The following is a 15,639-nucleotide window of genomic DNA, read 5'->3' as shown; positions in this document are numbered from 1 at the left end:
TTTTTTTTTGTTAAATGCATTTCTAATCAATCACGTTTGGCCGGCTGCGTCAGTTAATGAGCATGCGCTTTAATGAATTACCGAGAACGCGCTTCATGAGGCACACACACACACACACACACACACACACACGCAAGGTCTCTCGCTCTCTCCCTCTCCGTCGTGCGCGCGCGCTTCAGTCTCGTATACGCGTTCCTCCTCGCTCGCTCTTGATTCTGGGAGATTTTAACTAATTTAACTAATTAAATCAGGGAGCCGCTATCAATATGCGGGAGACTCCGGGAACTTGATGTCTGCAATATTAAACTACAGAAAGAACTGAGTTTCACTTTGTAGTGTATTCTTGTAGTTTTAATAGGTTTTCAAAGTAACTTGAAAGGAAAGTAATTAGTAATCTGATTACTTTTTACATGCAGTAATCAGTAATGTAATCAAATTACAATTTTGAAGTAGTAATTAGTAATTTGTAGTGGATTACTTTTTTTGAGTAACTTCACCAACACTGAATGCCACTAACCTGAACAGCAGATTGAATGATTTGGACTGGATGCTGAAGACAGCAGAAGACAGTCTGTCCTTCTTGTTGAGTTTGCATGCATGTTATTAATCTGTAAAGCTGGATTTCAATGCTAGCACACAATCATCCACCGTTCTACTTACAATTCAGCTTTTGGTCAACTTTCAGAGTATTTGACCAGGGATGGCGACTAAATACCTGGCTCAGGGAAACAGATCTGTAGAGACCAACTTAAAACGAGATGAAAGGAACCACAGTCTTTGTCATTTTGGGAATCTTCTTAGCATCACAGAGACATGTTAACAGGATCCAGTGCCTGAGTGCTTATCGTCAAACGCTGTCAGATTTGCGCGCAGGTAATCTTCTGCCAACACACACAGAGTTCCTCTGAATGTCCCTCACCTGTGGGTGAGATAGGAGGGATATTCTCTGTCGTTTTCCTGGATGTTCCTCAGTTCTGTAGCCATAAGCGCCTCTCTTTGACAGAAAGTGCAGATGCTGTAGCACAAGTTTGATCAGCCTCTGAATGCAGACGTCCTCGCTGAAGTAAATCTTCAAGCAAACATTTTTAAACCAGCTGATGAAATTTCATCCAACATGTCTTAAAAGTTAGAAAGTGACAGTTTAGCTTCCTCCTGCGCATGAATGGATTGATTTAGTTTCAGAGGAACGAGCTGTAACTTTTAAAGAAAGATTTTGATTCTCGTTACTCATTTCTTATTCATGTAGTACATATCACTTTTACTGTCATGTTGGCTTCAAAATGAGGACATTTCCAGACATTATGCACAAAAACAGAGCTATTAATTCTGGACAGTGTTGCTCCAATCAAATTAATGTTGTGCTCTTGAGAAAGACACTCGACGCCACCTTACTGACCATGAAGTTTAGTGTCAGGTGGTTTGGATAAGCGTCTGCTAAATGACTAGTATCACATATAGGAGGACTTAAAGTTTGTACTTTGACAGGAAAAGATTGCGTGACCAACATGTAGAATACTAAACCAGTTTGAAATATAAATATATATATATTGGTTTCACAAAAATAAGCAGCACAATATTTTCAACATTGATAATAATCAGAAATGTTTCTTGAGCAGCAAATCATCATATTAGAATGATTTCTGAAGGATCATGTGACACTGAAGACTGGAGTAATGATGCTGAAAATTCAGCTTTGATCACAGGAATACATTACATTTTACAATATATTCAAATAGGAAACAGTTATTTTAATTTGTAATAATATTACCAATACAACAGTCCAGTCCGTCATTGATCCTCCCTTTCACAAAACATTGCCTTCCCCATGAATGGTCATTTATTTAATATTTTAGTTTATTTGATTGTTTTCAGTTGCTAATAAAAATGTAATGCTCTCATCTCGTTATGCTCTCAGTTTAAATCTGTAGAATTTCCCAGATTTCCCACAAAATCAGCACAGAAAATGAAGGTCTGCAGATTCAGGGTTTCAGCTCTTCCACCATCTGTATTTGAGCAGAATATCATCTCAGTGAAGGCATGTGGAAAAGCAGCACTGCAACTTTGTTGAAGGCCATGGCTGGTACTGTAATTAACATTGATTGTGACTTTGATTTGCTTTCTGGGGAATTGGAAATGTGCTCATCAAAACCGGTTCTGACATCATTAGCTGAGGAGCGTCTTCTGTCAGTTCCTGAACTACCTCATTTACACACCGTCTGTAAAAGCAGCCCAGTTCTCTGGTAATATAGGTAATTATTGGTGGAATTACAGTTATTAATTACAGATATAATTACATGCAGGTATCTTTAAATATAAGTACAATGTAAAAACATATGAGTGCATTGCATCAAATCATGATTAATGTAAATCTTCATACATAGTCGTTAAAGACACTTGACCGGTGGTCATATCATATTATATGTCAAGTATCACAGGCAATATATTATAAACGTCACTCACACAAATGAAGCTAATTTCCCCAGAACTCTTCTGATTGGTCTGTGTCCGATCTGCTCTAATAACCATTACCATATAATTACAGACTAGACTCTGTAATGTTATCATTCCTCTCTCTCTCTCTCTCGTTCCCTCTTTCTTGCGTCTCTCTCAGTGTCCCTCAAAGGAAAGGTCCGATGTAAAATGGGTCACTCTCACACCCTGGAGTGCATGTGGAAAGCGTTCTGGTTCTATTAACAGGCATCTTCCTCCCCAGTCTCTTCTGACCCCGATAAGATGCTTTTTTATTTTTAATTGACATGCCAAGAGAATTCCAACATTTGCAATAAAGAAAGACAACCGTCCAGCCCTCCAATAACCAGGTGCTTCCCTCTGGCTTACATATGAATAAGGTTACATATGAGATATGACATTTGTTTTATAGTGTTTAGCATGCACATAAAAACATGTGTGTTTCATCTTTAGGTAGACTAAATGGCCCAGGGTTGAATATTTCTGTTTCAACTTTCCTGCTTTTAGGTTAAATTTGGTTCTGATTCTAGAGATTTTCACTTCAAAGCATATCTGAACATTTCTGCTCTATTACTATTGCTCTTTGAGTCACACATTACACACATTATAATATTCAGCTGTATTATTGATTTGACTGCACCAACACTATTGAGAGCTGAACTGTTTTATGCAGAGCTGCTTTATACCTGAATTGAACTCATTGTATAATTGATGAACTTTACACAGTTATTGATCCAAACTGAATCAACTCTGAACTGACCTCAGCTGAACAATGACACTGTTGTCTTTTTAGAGCTGTTTTACAGCAGAATTGAATTCTGTTTGCATCACTGAATTGTCATTTTATCTGTAAAGCTGCTTCTTTGAAACAATCTTTGTTGCATAAAGTAATAATTATGGAAGCTTGTTTTCGCCACAGAATAAAAAATAAAAAGGCAATTGTGAAAAATCTGACTTTTTTCTCACAATTCCGACTTTATAACAAGCAATTGCGGATTTAAATCGGAGTTTATATCTTGTAATCTAGAGGGAAAAAAGTCAGAATTGCGAGATGTAAACACAATTGTGAGAAAAAAGTGAAAAGGTCGCAATTATCTTTTAAATTGTTTTATTTCGTGGCGGACACAAGCTTCAATAGCTGAGGAAATAAACGTGGCTTGACTATTTTATTTTATTTCTCTAAGGAACTGAATCACAATTAGTTATTGTGATTTTGACAATCAGTTTTATATTTTATGTATATTTTGATGTTTATTTATTTATTTTGCACAATAAGTTATTTTAATATTGACAAAAAGTCCTAATATTCTTATTTTTTGTCACTTTGATTGTGTGACTGCAAATCTGTAAACACTGTAAATAAAGAGTGTGAGAAAATGAATTAAATTTAGTTTTTAAAATATAATTGCTGAATTTCCAATAAACCTAACATTTTCAAATACAGAGGATATCTTGTATCGCTCAGAGGTTAACTGAAGAATTTATCTCTGAGTTTTCTATGAATATTTCTTAGGTGGGAAAAAAATATACCTATATGTTGACACGTTAAAATTATAGAGCTATATAATTAACATGGGTAGCATAGCTCAAATCATTTAGTCTTGGAGAGATTTGATGAAACATCTGAGGTCAAATACCTTTACAGTCCAAAGTGACCGTACACACACCTTTAAGCAGGACGTGCAAATCATACCACACACACACGTACGCACACACACACACACACACACACACACACACACACACACACACACACACACACACACACACACACACACACACTAACCACCACAGTTCAGCTTTTAAACACAAAACCAGGCTTCACCTCAAAGGTTCACCAAGGGAAACAGAGAGAACTATCACATTACTGGGGGAAACTTTTAAACTAAAGAGACCCAAGTTGGAGGGCCTTCGAACAATGGCTGCTTTCTGTCTTCATGAGACTTCAAAGCTGCGTGCGCTGAAGGAACAGAGTTCTGCTTTGTTGTGGAAAGCCACAGATGTTGCTCTAGTTCTAGACACCCTTGTAAGCACTTGAAGAGGTATTGAGCCTCCCACACGCTGACTCTTAACCGTGTCCTTCGCTCTCAATGGATCGGCAGGTTTCCATGCTGTTCCTTTTAATATCATTAAAGTCTAAAAATCCTGTAGAATCTTAAATTCGTACTTTTAGAAAAATACTTAAATAATTAACAACATCTGAATAAAATATATACTGTATTTAAGTTTTGTGTGCAATGTGTATCAAATTTTTGTATCAAAAGTCAATTTTTCAACTGTGAAATCCAGTGGATTAACTTTATGCAGTACCCAAAGAAAATAAGTATACATTTCTATACAGCCTCATAGACATAAGCAACATTTACTGAACATTTAAATATCTCTTTAGTGGCATACACCCCATCTTTTTATTATTTCTTTGATCCATTCACTTAATCCAGATTAATTAATTGCACCTCCTTCATCTCTCCCCATCTCACCCTCCAAATAATCAATTCTTTTATTATCCAAAGCAGCAAACACTCAAAGGACTTGAACATTCGTTATTCTGTGATGATTGGGCAGCGGTAATCTTCAAAGGCAAAACGCTTAATTCTGACTGGCTGGAGTTCTGATTAAACTCAATGAAATGATGCCAGTGTGTTCACTTTGCTACAGGATTATCCCGTGTGTTGTTGCACGGCATTAAAGAGGTGCACCAGTGCCAAACACAGTTACAGGGGATCTAGATCGAGAAGTCTTCATTGGTGTGGCATAACTGTGGACGCTATAATGCGAAATGACCCACTGCAAGCTTTCCTTCAGGTGCGTTAAAAGATTTTCTCTAATATGAATTGTCACACTTGGCATTTTGAAGTCTTTTGCTTGCATGCTGATTTTGGGAGGGATTCGTTATTAGGCTATAAGCATTCACTTTGGTTCCCTAAATCTCCTTAAAAGCATAGTTCACCCAAAAAAGAAAATTTGCTGTTAATTTACTCTATCTCAGGCCATCCAAGATGTAGGTGACTTTTTACTTCAGTGGAACAGTAAAGAAGATTTTTAGCTGAAACCGTGGTCCTCATTGTTCAGTTTCTTGCATAGACTGATCGTTTCTCTTCTTAAGTCAAGTCAAGTCCAAATTTATTTCTAAACACATTTAAAAGCAACAGAGTTGCACCAAAGTGCTACCATGCAGTATACAAAATATAAACACATTAAATAAAATACAATGAAAAGTAAGCTTAATGTATCCTCAGGAGCCGCGGCTATTAATTTGGTTTTTTTCTGCATATGTTTTTTTTTAATCTGAATGTGACGGCACCCATTGACTTCCATTGAATGAATCATAGAGGACCACGATTTAAAAATCTTCTTTACTGTTCTACTGAAGAAATAAAGTCACCTACATCTTGGATGACCATGAGGGTGATGAGGGTGAGTAAATTAACAACAAATTTTCTTTTTTTGGGTGAACTATCCCTTTAAATGAGGGAGACATCATAAATGTGCCAGAAACAAGACTGAATTAGAGAGCATAAAATATGTATTGATATTTCATAGGATTGGACCCCAGAATCCATCAAAGGATCCCCCTTGATGTTGCTGGAAGACACCTGCAATCGCATCGGCCATTCCTGTGCATCCGGATCCATATATGAAGGTTCCCCACCCAAGCTCTTCCATCCCTGGAGAAGTGACGCTTCAACACATGCAACCTTCTCCTCTGACTGTGGCATGAGGCTGTCAAAGCACATCCAGACCTCATTAAACCCACACCACGACGTGCCACTGACACCTCCAGCTGAACACTATGACTTCTCACCGCTGAAGATGTTGCCTTGTCCATCAGCATCCTCCTCATACGCTCCAGTTTCAGCCTACGTACCCACACACACTGGACTTGTGCATCATCCGCAGAGACATTTGGCTCGGGAGGATATACAATGGTGGACCCTACAAGACGCCGGTGTTGCCAATCACTCCTCAACACATCATTTTCAGCGGATCCCCCGCGGTTGGGTTCTGGGTCACCCGGAGCTCAGCCAGTACCAGTCCCAAATCGCCACCCTGCTAAACTCCAAGTCTCGGAAAAGCCGGAGATGCATGTGCCCAAACTGCCAGAAGAGCACGGACGCGCCGGGCAGGAGGAAGGAGCACGTGTGCCACATGCCGGGATGCGGGAAGGTGTACGGAAAGACGTCGCACCTGAAGGCACACCTGAGATGGCACACAGGTGAGCGGCCGTTCGTTTGCACCTGGATGTTCTGCGGGAAGAGCTTCACACGCTCCGATGAGCTCCAGAGACACCTGCGCACACATACCGGAGAAAAGCGCTTCACCTGCCCAGACTGCAACAAACGCTTCATGCGCAGTGACCATCTGGCCAAACACCTGAAGACACACCTGATGAGGAAGAGCAGACCTCTGTATCCCATGCTGGATCACATCAACAAAACTCTTGAACAGAAGGCTTAGATCGTTTCAAGTGAGCACTTCATCAAGTAATGGGAGAGCAGGGCTTGTTGTCAAAGTTGAGCTATACTACTATCTCAGTCAATATAAAATGTTGGGGTTAAAGTTCCTCCGAGGTTTATTTTTTCTCGCAGTGTTTTTAATTCAAGTTGCATTCAATTGGGGCAAGTTGTCACAGTTGTGTTTAAATGTTATACAATAAATATATAGCCTACAATTTATTAATTACATTTATTTTGGCCAATAACCAATAAACCGATAAACGATATATATCCGGTAAGTCTAAGTTTTGATCATTTTTGAGAGTCTGATTACATTTTTATGTATAGCCTTTATGACAGACTAGCGCTGCATTTTCCGTTTTGAAGTGATTCCAATCATATTTCAAGCAATTTACAAACCATCATGTTGAACAGTGCGCATCTGATGTGTCTCAGCTGAAGGAAATAATACATTATTTTATCTGCTTTAAGATATCGGACAGATTTTCTTATCAGACTGTTAAGAATAACATTAAAACTGATCATATACCAATTTGGTGGCCGATATCGTGCATTCCTAAATAATTTCACATTGTTGTGTTACCTTTTACTTTTTTGCTGGTTCAGAAATAGTTTCAGAATTTTTTTAATTTAGCTGAAAAGCATGCTAGGGCCACTGAGACGTGTTACAGTATGCTCAAAATGTGTTAAAATTAATGTTCAACGCTTTTGTATTGTCAGGACTTTAATGAAATTGTCTATACAGACCCTAAGAAATAATAAAAAATAATGTTGCAATCAGCCAAAGTTTCCCCTATGCACTATGATGTCATTGTACAGGCTAGACCTAAGTAAAAATGTTCATTGGTAATTGCCTTATTTTTCAAAAAGACATTACATGTTTATCTAATTTTGTTGACTACACTATTTTATAATTTATAACATGCACACTTTTTATTAACTTGGAAGTTAAAATCCTCATGGAACGAAAAGTATAATAGCCTAATAATAATGTATATTGTTGGTTATCATTATTATTATTAAATAATAAATACATTATTTGTATGCTGTTACATTTTGTGTAACAAGTAGCAAGTGTCACGCAAGACGTTGGTTCCGGAAGGAGTATGTTGCACTCGGATTATTTTGAGGTGACGCCTGCAGTTGCTGTGGAAACATCACGCTTGCCCTCTCAAACTGCGACAGGGCTTCAGAGAGTCAGAAGAAACTTCTGAAAAGTGTTATTGTAGGCCTTAAATTTTATGACAGACTTTACAATTAAACCGTTCAGCTCTCGAATTACAGTCGATAGACCATAAAAATAAAGCACAGATGAACAGGTAAGGACGCTCATATATGAAATTTTACAACTTAGATGTTTTGTATGAACTATTCTACGTTATTTTTCAAACAGTTAACGTTAATACCATTTTTTACATTTAAAACTTTCGCTTTGTTGTCTGTTAACGTCTCAATAGAATGTGACTGAAAGTGAATAAGGCTTAAAACATTCAACAGAATCTTGAGTTACAGGCATCGCATTAAGTCTTAAAGGGATAATAGTTCACCTAAAAAAGAAAAATCTGTCATTAATTACTCTCCCTAGTGACGTTACAAACAAGACTTTCGTTCATCTTCTGAACAGATATTAAGATCTTTTTGATGAAATCTGAGATCTTTCTGTCCCTCCATTGACAGCTACACAACAATGTTGCCACTTTAATGCTTTAAAAAGGGCATTAAGAGATTGTAAAACTAGTCCACATTATTTGAGCTATTTACTCCCAACATTTTTGAATTTAGGCTTTTATTCATATATAAACATTCATCAAGTCAAACATCAGTTGTGGTACAGAAGCTCAAGCATGTTTGCTTGACATGCAAGAAGAACCAATCAGGTTCATTCTCATGTTACGCAGCACTTTTGAGCTTCAGCAAGAACCAATGAGGTTCATTCTCATGTTACGCAGCACTTTTGAGCTTCAGCAAGAACCAATGAGGTTTGTTTTCGTGCATCAAACAGGTTCGGTTGAGCTTCTGTTTTTGTTTCCTGATCAATGGTTTTATGTAAATAAAACCTAAATTAAATCTCTTCATTATATAAAGTGATTGAGCCTCTTCAAAAATTTTGGACTAAATCGTTCAATTCATATGGATTAGTTTTATGATCTCTATGAACTTTTTGAAGCATCAAAGTAGTAGTTGTGTAGCTGTCAACGGAGGGACTGAAAGCCCTCAGATTTTTCATCAAAAAGATATTTATTTGTTTTCTGAAGATGAATGAAAGTGTTACGGGTTTAGAAATGACATGAGGGTGAGTAATTAATGAAAGAATTTTCATTTTTGGGTGAACTATCCCTTTAAGACTAATACACCTGAATGTTAGCTATAATGTTAAAATAACATCAGGGCACATACAGGTTAAAACTGGGCTCTTGTGTATTTTTACATTAACTCAATTTTTATACTTTCCATTACTCTTTAAAAGTCTCTATACAGTGGCTTTACTATGTCTGGATTTCTTTAACACCAAAATACATATTTTAAATATTTTATTATTATTAATGCTAAGATTACAGTGTGTTGGGCGGCCATCAGAAGTCTCATCAAAAGACAATGAAAAGGTCAGTGGTTATATATGGATATTGTGCTTTGTTTCATATCATGTGACAAACTGTAGTGTCTTATCATTTTGCAATTTAAGTAATATAGAGAAATAATAGATTTGGCTTAAATTAGTCTTGTTCACATTTATTGTTTTTCTATTTCTAAAGGAGGTTGGACCATTAAAACCAGTGATTGGCAGCTCAGCAGGTACAATAATCAATTTGCAGGAAATAATTTCTATCAATACATATCCAATATAGCAACTGGGTTTTTTTTCACATTATGCAGTTAAACACACATGACAACTGTCTGCCTTGGTTTCCTCAAGGGTTATTTTCCATCTGAAAGGTTGAATGATGTTATGTCCTTTGTTCTGTAGATCCAGTGGCAAAAGAATCAGTGGAATGGAAACCAGAGTAGGTTTAGATTTTTTGATTATATTTTGGATATTATATATATACAGTATGCTTTAGTTGCTTTAAAAAACACATTCACGTCAAATGTATTTGGTGCTTTGGTTTGATTTTATGTATAGGCAGCAGAAACCAAAACCCAGCGGGAAGACAAGAGGACAGGATTTATTTATAAACAATGAGACAACAAATATCAAAGCTCCAAGTTCCACAAGGTAAAACATTTTATAACAGTGATTAATGAACATGAATTGCCCATGCAGTTCTCAGTCGACAAGTAACATTGTAAAAGCCTCACAATGTTTACAATTAAACTTCTTTTCCTGCATAGATGAAGTGAGAATGCTCATATACTTTGATGTATTAAATACAAAGTTATGTCATGAAACTAGACGACGCAGACTAATAGATCCTTAACTCAGTTTGCTTGCAATCACATCATTCTATAGACCCTTTCTGCGCCAACGTCACAATAAACGTCATGGCGGTAGCTGGAGGCAAAACTAACGGAAAACTGGAGGCAGCCTGACCCAATACAAACCAGCACAGATTCGGATACATAGGAGCTTAAAATATCATCTTGTTGTGTTGTTAGGTGCAATAATGACAGAGTACAGGCTCCAATTTGAAATTTTATCACATAATGTTTTCTAAACTATTGTGATTATTTGTGAATCATCTGTGATTGTATATACATTGTTGATTGATTGTGACTAAACTTTTTGAAGAACCTGGTAAGAAAGAATAATCAAATACATAAAGTTCTCAAATTAATTTGCAGTATCTGGAATTTTTATTTCTAGAAAATATTCACATCTTTAAAATTGTACTGTAATGTCACCCTTTACATGGTCGTCTTCTGGCCTTGGCAGAACTTCGGATCGTACCACACAAGTCTTGTACTTGAGCATTCAGCACATAGTTATAGGCATCTAAAGAGTTATACGCCCTCAGATTCTCTTCACGCTCTGTTTCTCTATCAGGTAGGTGTCGATGTCAGGACACTCAACCCGAGGTAACGTTAATCCTGTCAGATCTTACATCCATTGAGTGAGTGTGTACGGGTCAGCCAATCTGGTTCCGTCCATTAAAATTAACTTTTTTCTGTCCTGGACGATGAGTGGCCCCACACATTAAGATAAAATCAAATTTTCTCCAGTCGTTAAAACTTGCTAACTAATGTTAGTGAAGCGGCCAGGGGAATCGTTCTGCCTCCACCTAAGCTCCGCCCACAAAAAAGTCACAATGTTTACTAACTGAAAAGGGGTCTATAGACCTTATGCGCCACAGAAACGAGGGCGCCGCCATCTTTAGAATATTGTCTTTGAACTTCCGTTATTGCGGTCGCTCTGTATTTTTCTATGGCATCGCTGTCCAGGAGTAATTAGCTGGTGAAGTTGATTTACTTATTGTAGAGTTAATGAAAGTTATCATGAGCATTGTAATGTTTATCATAAGCATTGTAAAGCATATGTCTTAACAAATATATCTCGGAATGTTTTTAAACGAGCCGTTCATTCATAACTACGCAAGATCGCTGTGAAAATACAGACCGGAAGTCAAAAGACAATGAGCTCAGCGCTGAAAAGGGGCGTGGCTACATAAGGTCTATAGGACACAGCTGATTGTATCAGCCAATGAGCACGCGGCTCAACCTTTAAATACTTGGTCAGCATTTGCTGTAGCAGTTTGCAGCGTGCTTTCAGAAAGCTCCACCTGTATAGATCTGCTACGGGTAATTCATGTACACTATATTGTACAGCAGCATGACTTACTTGCTCACAGCAGTGTCGTGTGTGTATTGGCAGTAGCAAGTCCCGTACTTGCTCTGTAGCAGATCTATTCTGCCAGGACCAAACATTTCAACCATGCCAAACACTCCTAGAGTTGTCATGACAGAATTACACTTTAACAATCATTTAAATGCATTGGTTTGATTTTGTGTAGGCAAACGAAAGCAAACCCCAGTGAAAAGAGAGAAGAGCAGGATCCCTCTATAAAGACAGAGGGGAATCCTTCCCCAAACTCTGAAACATCAAATACTTCACACAAAGTACACATTTCCAAGAGGTAAAAGCATTTGATATCTGACTATAATAACTAAAAGTGACATTTCTCTATACTAGATCATTTGGACTGATGCATAATACTGAGAGGAATAAAGAAAAATCCTTATTTTTAATTTGATTGTGTCAGTGGCTTTTTGTATTCCGGTCAACATGCTCTTTGGGTCATGCATGGGATGTGGTTTATGGGCCGTACATGCATAAAGCAGGGAAGCTGATGGCATTCATTCGCTCCAGTGATCTCTAATAGTTTACCTTTTATCACCCATTTTTTTTCAGCAGCAGAGGGTATAATGCCTCTAAAGCTCCGTCCTTCAGAAATGTAACCACGCATGGACATAAACTACCTAAACAGGTCCCCCCTATTATGACAGGTACTGAATCTGTTTTATCCGATAGGCCCTGTTCACAGCTGGTATTTAGATGTGTTTTGGTCGATCGGATCACAAGTGGACGACGCTAAATACTGGTGTAAACGGGGTCTAAACCGTTTTGAGCTTGTCCACTTTCAGATACTTCCAGAGGGAGTTGAAAACACATTCGACCGGATTGCTTTGATAGTGTAAACGCTCATGGGGATCGAATGTGTTCAAATAGCCACAAAAGACCGTCTAATCTCCGTCCACTGATCTAATGTGTAAACATTATGGGAAGAGCGCTAGACAGATGGGATTTAAACTTTGTAGGATGAAGAGCCAAGTTTGGTTTGAAGATGAAAATGTTCTCTCTCCATTCCTGATTTCTAACACACACTCACAGCGTTCGGCTGATCTTGCGGCTGTCGGCTGCTGTTCGTGTTTTTCCATAGACCATTCCCTCAATGAAATAAGGACAGAAGTGATTGAAAGTGGACAAAAGAGACGGATTAAAACACCAGGTGTAAACGGGAATGTGTCCCTCGTCTACTCGTGATCCGATCGACCAAAACACATCTTAAAACCAGGAGTAAACAGGGCCTTATTCTTTTTAAAACATTTATTGTTCAACCCATTTGTCTCAGAGTTCCTGAAGCATTTTGTGATGCCCATGAGCTCCACAAATACAGTAGGGTCCAAAAAAGATTTTTTTTTCTTATTGAAACATTAGAAAAGCAAGGAGAATGTGAAGTCCAGTCAGAAAGTGTGCATGAAAAACACATCCAGGCTCCTCAAGTAGTGTCGTCTGCAAATGACCAGGATCTTCATGAGACCCAAAGTGAAGAGGAAGAGAATGAGAGCGCAGAAGGAGCCGTGCCTCTAGAACTGTTTGCAGAGGTACACATCATGTTTATTTACATGTATGCATATAGCAGACGCTTTTATCCAAAGTGACTTACAAAAGAGGGGGAAAAAAGCAATGCCCACTAGATTAAGAAGGAAGCAAGCCAGAGAAGCGGAGAAATGCAGGAGAACAAATAGTAGTTCTGATGTGTTGGAAAATGGCTGCAAGTGTCAAACACACTTTTTTATTTAACTTCAACTTTGGACAGTTGTCATTGGCTTATTGAGATGCAGTTAAACAAATGTTCTGTTTGTGTCCAGTTTCTACAGGCTGTGATGACAAAGAATTATCAACTCGCCAAGAAGCTCTGTCAGATGAGTAAGCAGCCATCTTTATTAGTATTGTTTACTATAGTATTGTTATTTGGCATTTCTTACATCACGATACTAATGTTTTCATCATTCTCATTCATTCTTTAAATGTAGTTTTAATTTATGAGCCTCAAAACTCAGAGGCTAAGAGCTTCCTGCCTCTCATTGAAGAAAAGTTACTGATAGGTGAGTTCATATCTATCCATCCATCTATCTATCTATCTATCCATCCATCTACAGTATCTGTCTATATATCCATCATCTATCTATCTATCCATCTATCATCCATCCATCTATCTATATATCCATCAATTAATCTATCATCCATCTCTCTATATATATATATATATATATCCATCCATCCACTTTTGACTTTCGGTAGTTCCACTTTGTTTTCCACTCAAATTGAAGCATTTACTTTTTTATGTCACAATCTCAAGCTTCTCTACAACTTTCCTCTTTAGTTTTTAAATGAACATGGACATGTGTATCTCTAAATTGCTTTAAACAAAAATGTTTTGTGAAGCACTACAGGCATGAATGACAATTAAAAAAAAAGCAATGTTCCAAATGGGTTACTTTAATAATGAAATTCAAGCGTGTTGAATTCACCTTCTTCATCTGGTTAACCCTCATAAATTCTAGAAGCGGAGGAGGAATCAGATGATGATGATGATGAGGAATTTGACACAACTGATGATGATGAAGATGACGTCGAGGATGATGACGATGAATCCACAGATAGCTCTGACACAGATGAAGCGTCCACTGAAAGCACAGACGATACATCATAATCTTAATCATAAATAAACAACAAACAATCTAGTGTGGTGCGTTTCCCACAGTCCTAAGCATGCACTCTATTGTTTTAATATCTCTTATGCTTATAAACAATGTGTGATGTGTCCAGAATATTATGTATGCGCAGTTATGTCAAATACTGACTCTACATTCAATTATATTCTGCGTGAATTGTAATCTAACCCCTGGTTTTACAGACAGGCCTTAAGCTAAAATGCATGTTAGAGATGTTTTAACTGAACGCAACTTGCACTGGCATATCTTAAAATATGTCAGTGCCATTATTTTGTCTCAGGATCCACACCAGCAATGTTTTTTCTAAGACACATTTAATAAAAGCTACTTAAATTGAACTAAGACCTGATCCTGGTTTACTCTAAGCCCTGTCTGTGAAACCAGGCCTATATGTCTTAGGATAATAAAATAGCTTTTTCACTTTTTCTGTTTAGTTGTTGAGATAGCGCAAGACATTTTAGCGCCATCTGATGGAGGAAAAAGAGCACTATTGTTCCACAAATATGACCGAGGCCAGTTGTCACAAAAGAGGGCTGTATTAAAAATATGCTTATCTCAGCAACTATAATGTTTTGAGACAGAAGTCTAGTTATAGCCTACAAATACTTTTTTTTTGTCTTAAATTTTTGTGAATTTTTATCCTCTAGACTCGAGTAAAATTTATACTATTTTTTTAATAGCTGTTGCACAGGTGAACACAATAAAACCGATCGTTGCATGCGTTAAGATAACGATATATACGCTTTCAAATGCGTTTTTGTTGTCAGGACTTTAATGTATGCGTCTACAGAAACTGACTATCAAAAAAAAAAAACGACTGGAGTGAGAAGGTGTGACAACTAGCCCCGGTCTATTCTTGGCCCAGTGGAGCTGTTCAGGTGCTGAAACTGCGGCAGTGGAAACCAGTCCTGACAAGCTGGATAGGTAAAGGTTTAAAAATGAACGATCTTACAGACATGAACAGAGCAGCTCAAGTGTTTTTCCAGGGCGCTGCCCAAAATCCTTCATTCAAGTTCAAGTTGGTCTGTTCTCTGTTGCCACCTCGTGGATGTCTTCCAGATGTCTCGAATAGGTGATGACAGGAGCTGATCCACAAGTCGTGCATTAAATTTAAAAATAAATAAATAATTGTTTTACATTAGGATGGAATGCTTTCATTTGTTTATTGCGTCCCTCCAAAACAACAACAATAAAAATGTGAGCTCGTCCTCGTGATGTGTCTGCCTTTCTTTCTCTCTCTCTCTCACTCTCTCACTCACCG

The 15,639-nt window shown here is 37.7% G+C and overlaps 2 protein-coding genes and 1 long non-coding RNA gene across 5 annotated transcripts in view; all 3 read left to right on the top strand.

The window, feature by feature from the left end:
- LOC143707095 (uncharacterized) overlaps nucleotides 1–816 on the top strand; it is a 62,040-nt gene extending 61,224 nt beyond the window's left edge. The window contains exon 3 of the long non-coding RNA XR_013193077.1: nucleotides 686–816. This is a non-coding gene — a long non-coding RNA (uncharacterized LOC143707095). The remainder of the gene's footprint in view (nucleotides 1–685) is intronic.
- A 4,296-nt stretch (nucleotides 817–5,112) lies between these two features.
- Nucleotides 5,113–7,705, top strand: sp5b (Sp5 transcription factor b). Its single transcript, XM_077200003.1, has 2 exons — nucleotides 5,113–5,274; nucleotides 6,013–7,705. Exons 1-2 carry the CDS (start codon nucleotides 5,242–5,244, stop codon nucleotides 6,925–6,927), a joined length of 948 nt encoding a protein of 315 aa, XP_077056118.1. The 5' UTR covers nucleotides 5,113–5,241; the 3' UTR covers nucleotides 6,928–7,705.
- A 348-nt stretch (nucleotides 7,706–8,053) lies between these two features.
- On the top strand, nucleotides 8,054–15,583 carry erich2 (glutamate-rich 2). 3 transcript variants are annotated; one of them, XM_077199794.1, is made up of 11 exons: nucleotides 8,054–8,245; nucleotides 9,478–9,529; nucleotides 9,680–9,719; nucleotides 9,892–9,928; nucleotides 10,048–10,140; nucleotides 11,873–11,995; nucleotides 12,274–12,365; nucleotides 13,078–13,244; nucleotides 13,512–13,569; nucleotides 13,677–13,748; nucleotides 14,208–15,583. In XM_077199794.1, the coding sequence occupies exons 1-11, from the start codon at nucleotides 8,238–8,240 to the stop codon at nucleotides 14,354–14,356; spliced, it is 891 nt and encodes a 296-aa protein (XP_077055909.1). In that variant the 5' UTR covers nucleotides 8,054–8,237; the 3' UTR covers nucleotides 14,357–15,583. The 3 variants fall into 3 exon arrangements, with proteins under 3 accessions (XP_077055909.1, XP_077055907.1, XP_077055908.1); XM_077199792.1 differs by having other exon boundaries at nucleotides 12,271–12,365; XM_077199793.1 differs by lacking the exon at nucleotides 8,054–8,245 and having other exon boundaries at nucleotides 9,470–9,529; nucleotides 12,271–12,365.
- Nucleotides 15,584–15,639: the final 56 nt, after the last annotated feature.

Source organism: Siphateles boraxobius, unplaced genomic scaffold (assembly GCF_051911475.1).
Source record: "Siphateles boraxobius isolate OS27281-9 unplaced genomic scaffold, OSU_SipBor_1 41, whole genome shotgun sequence".
NCBI classification, from domain to species: Eukaryota; Metazoa; Chordata; class Actinopteri; order Cypriniformes; family Leuciscidae; genus Siphateles; species Siphateles boraxobius.
This window is presented reverse-complemented; position numbering and strand designations above follow the sequence as displayed.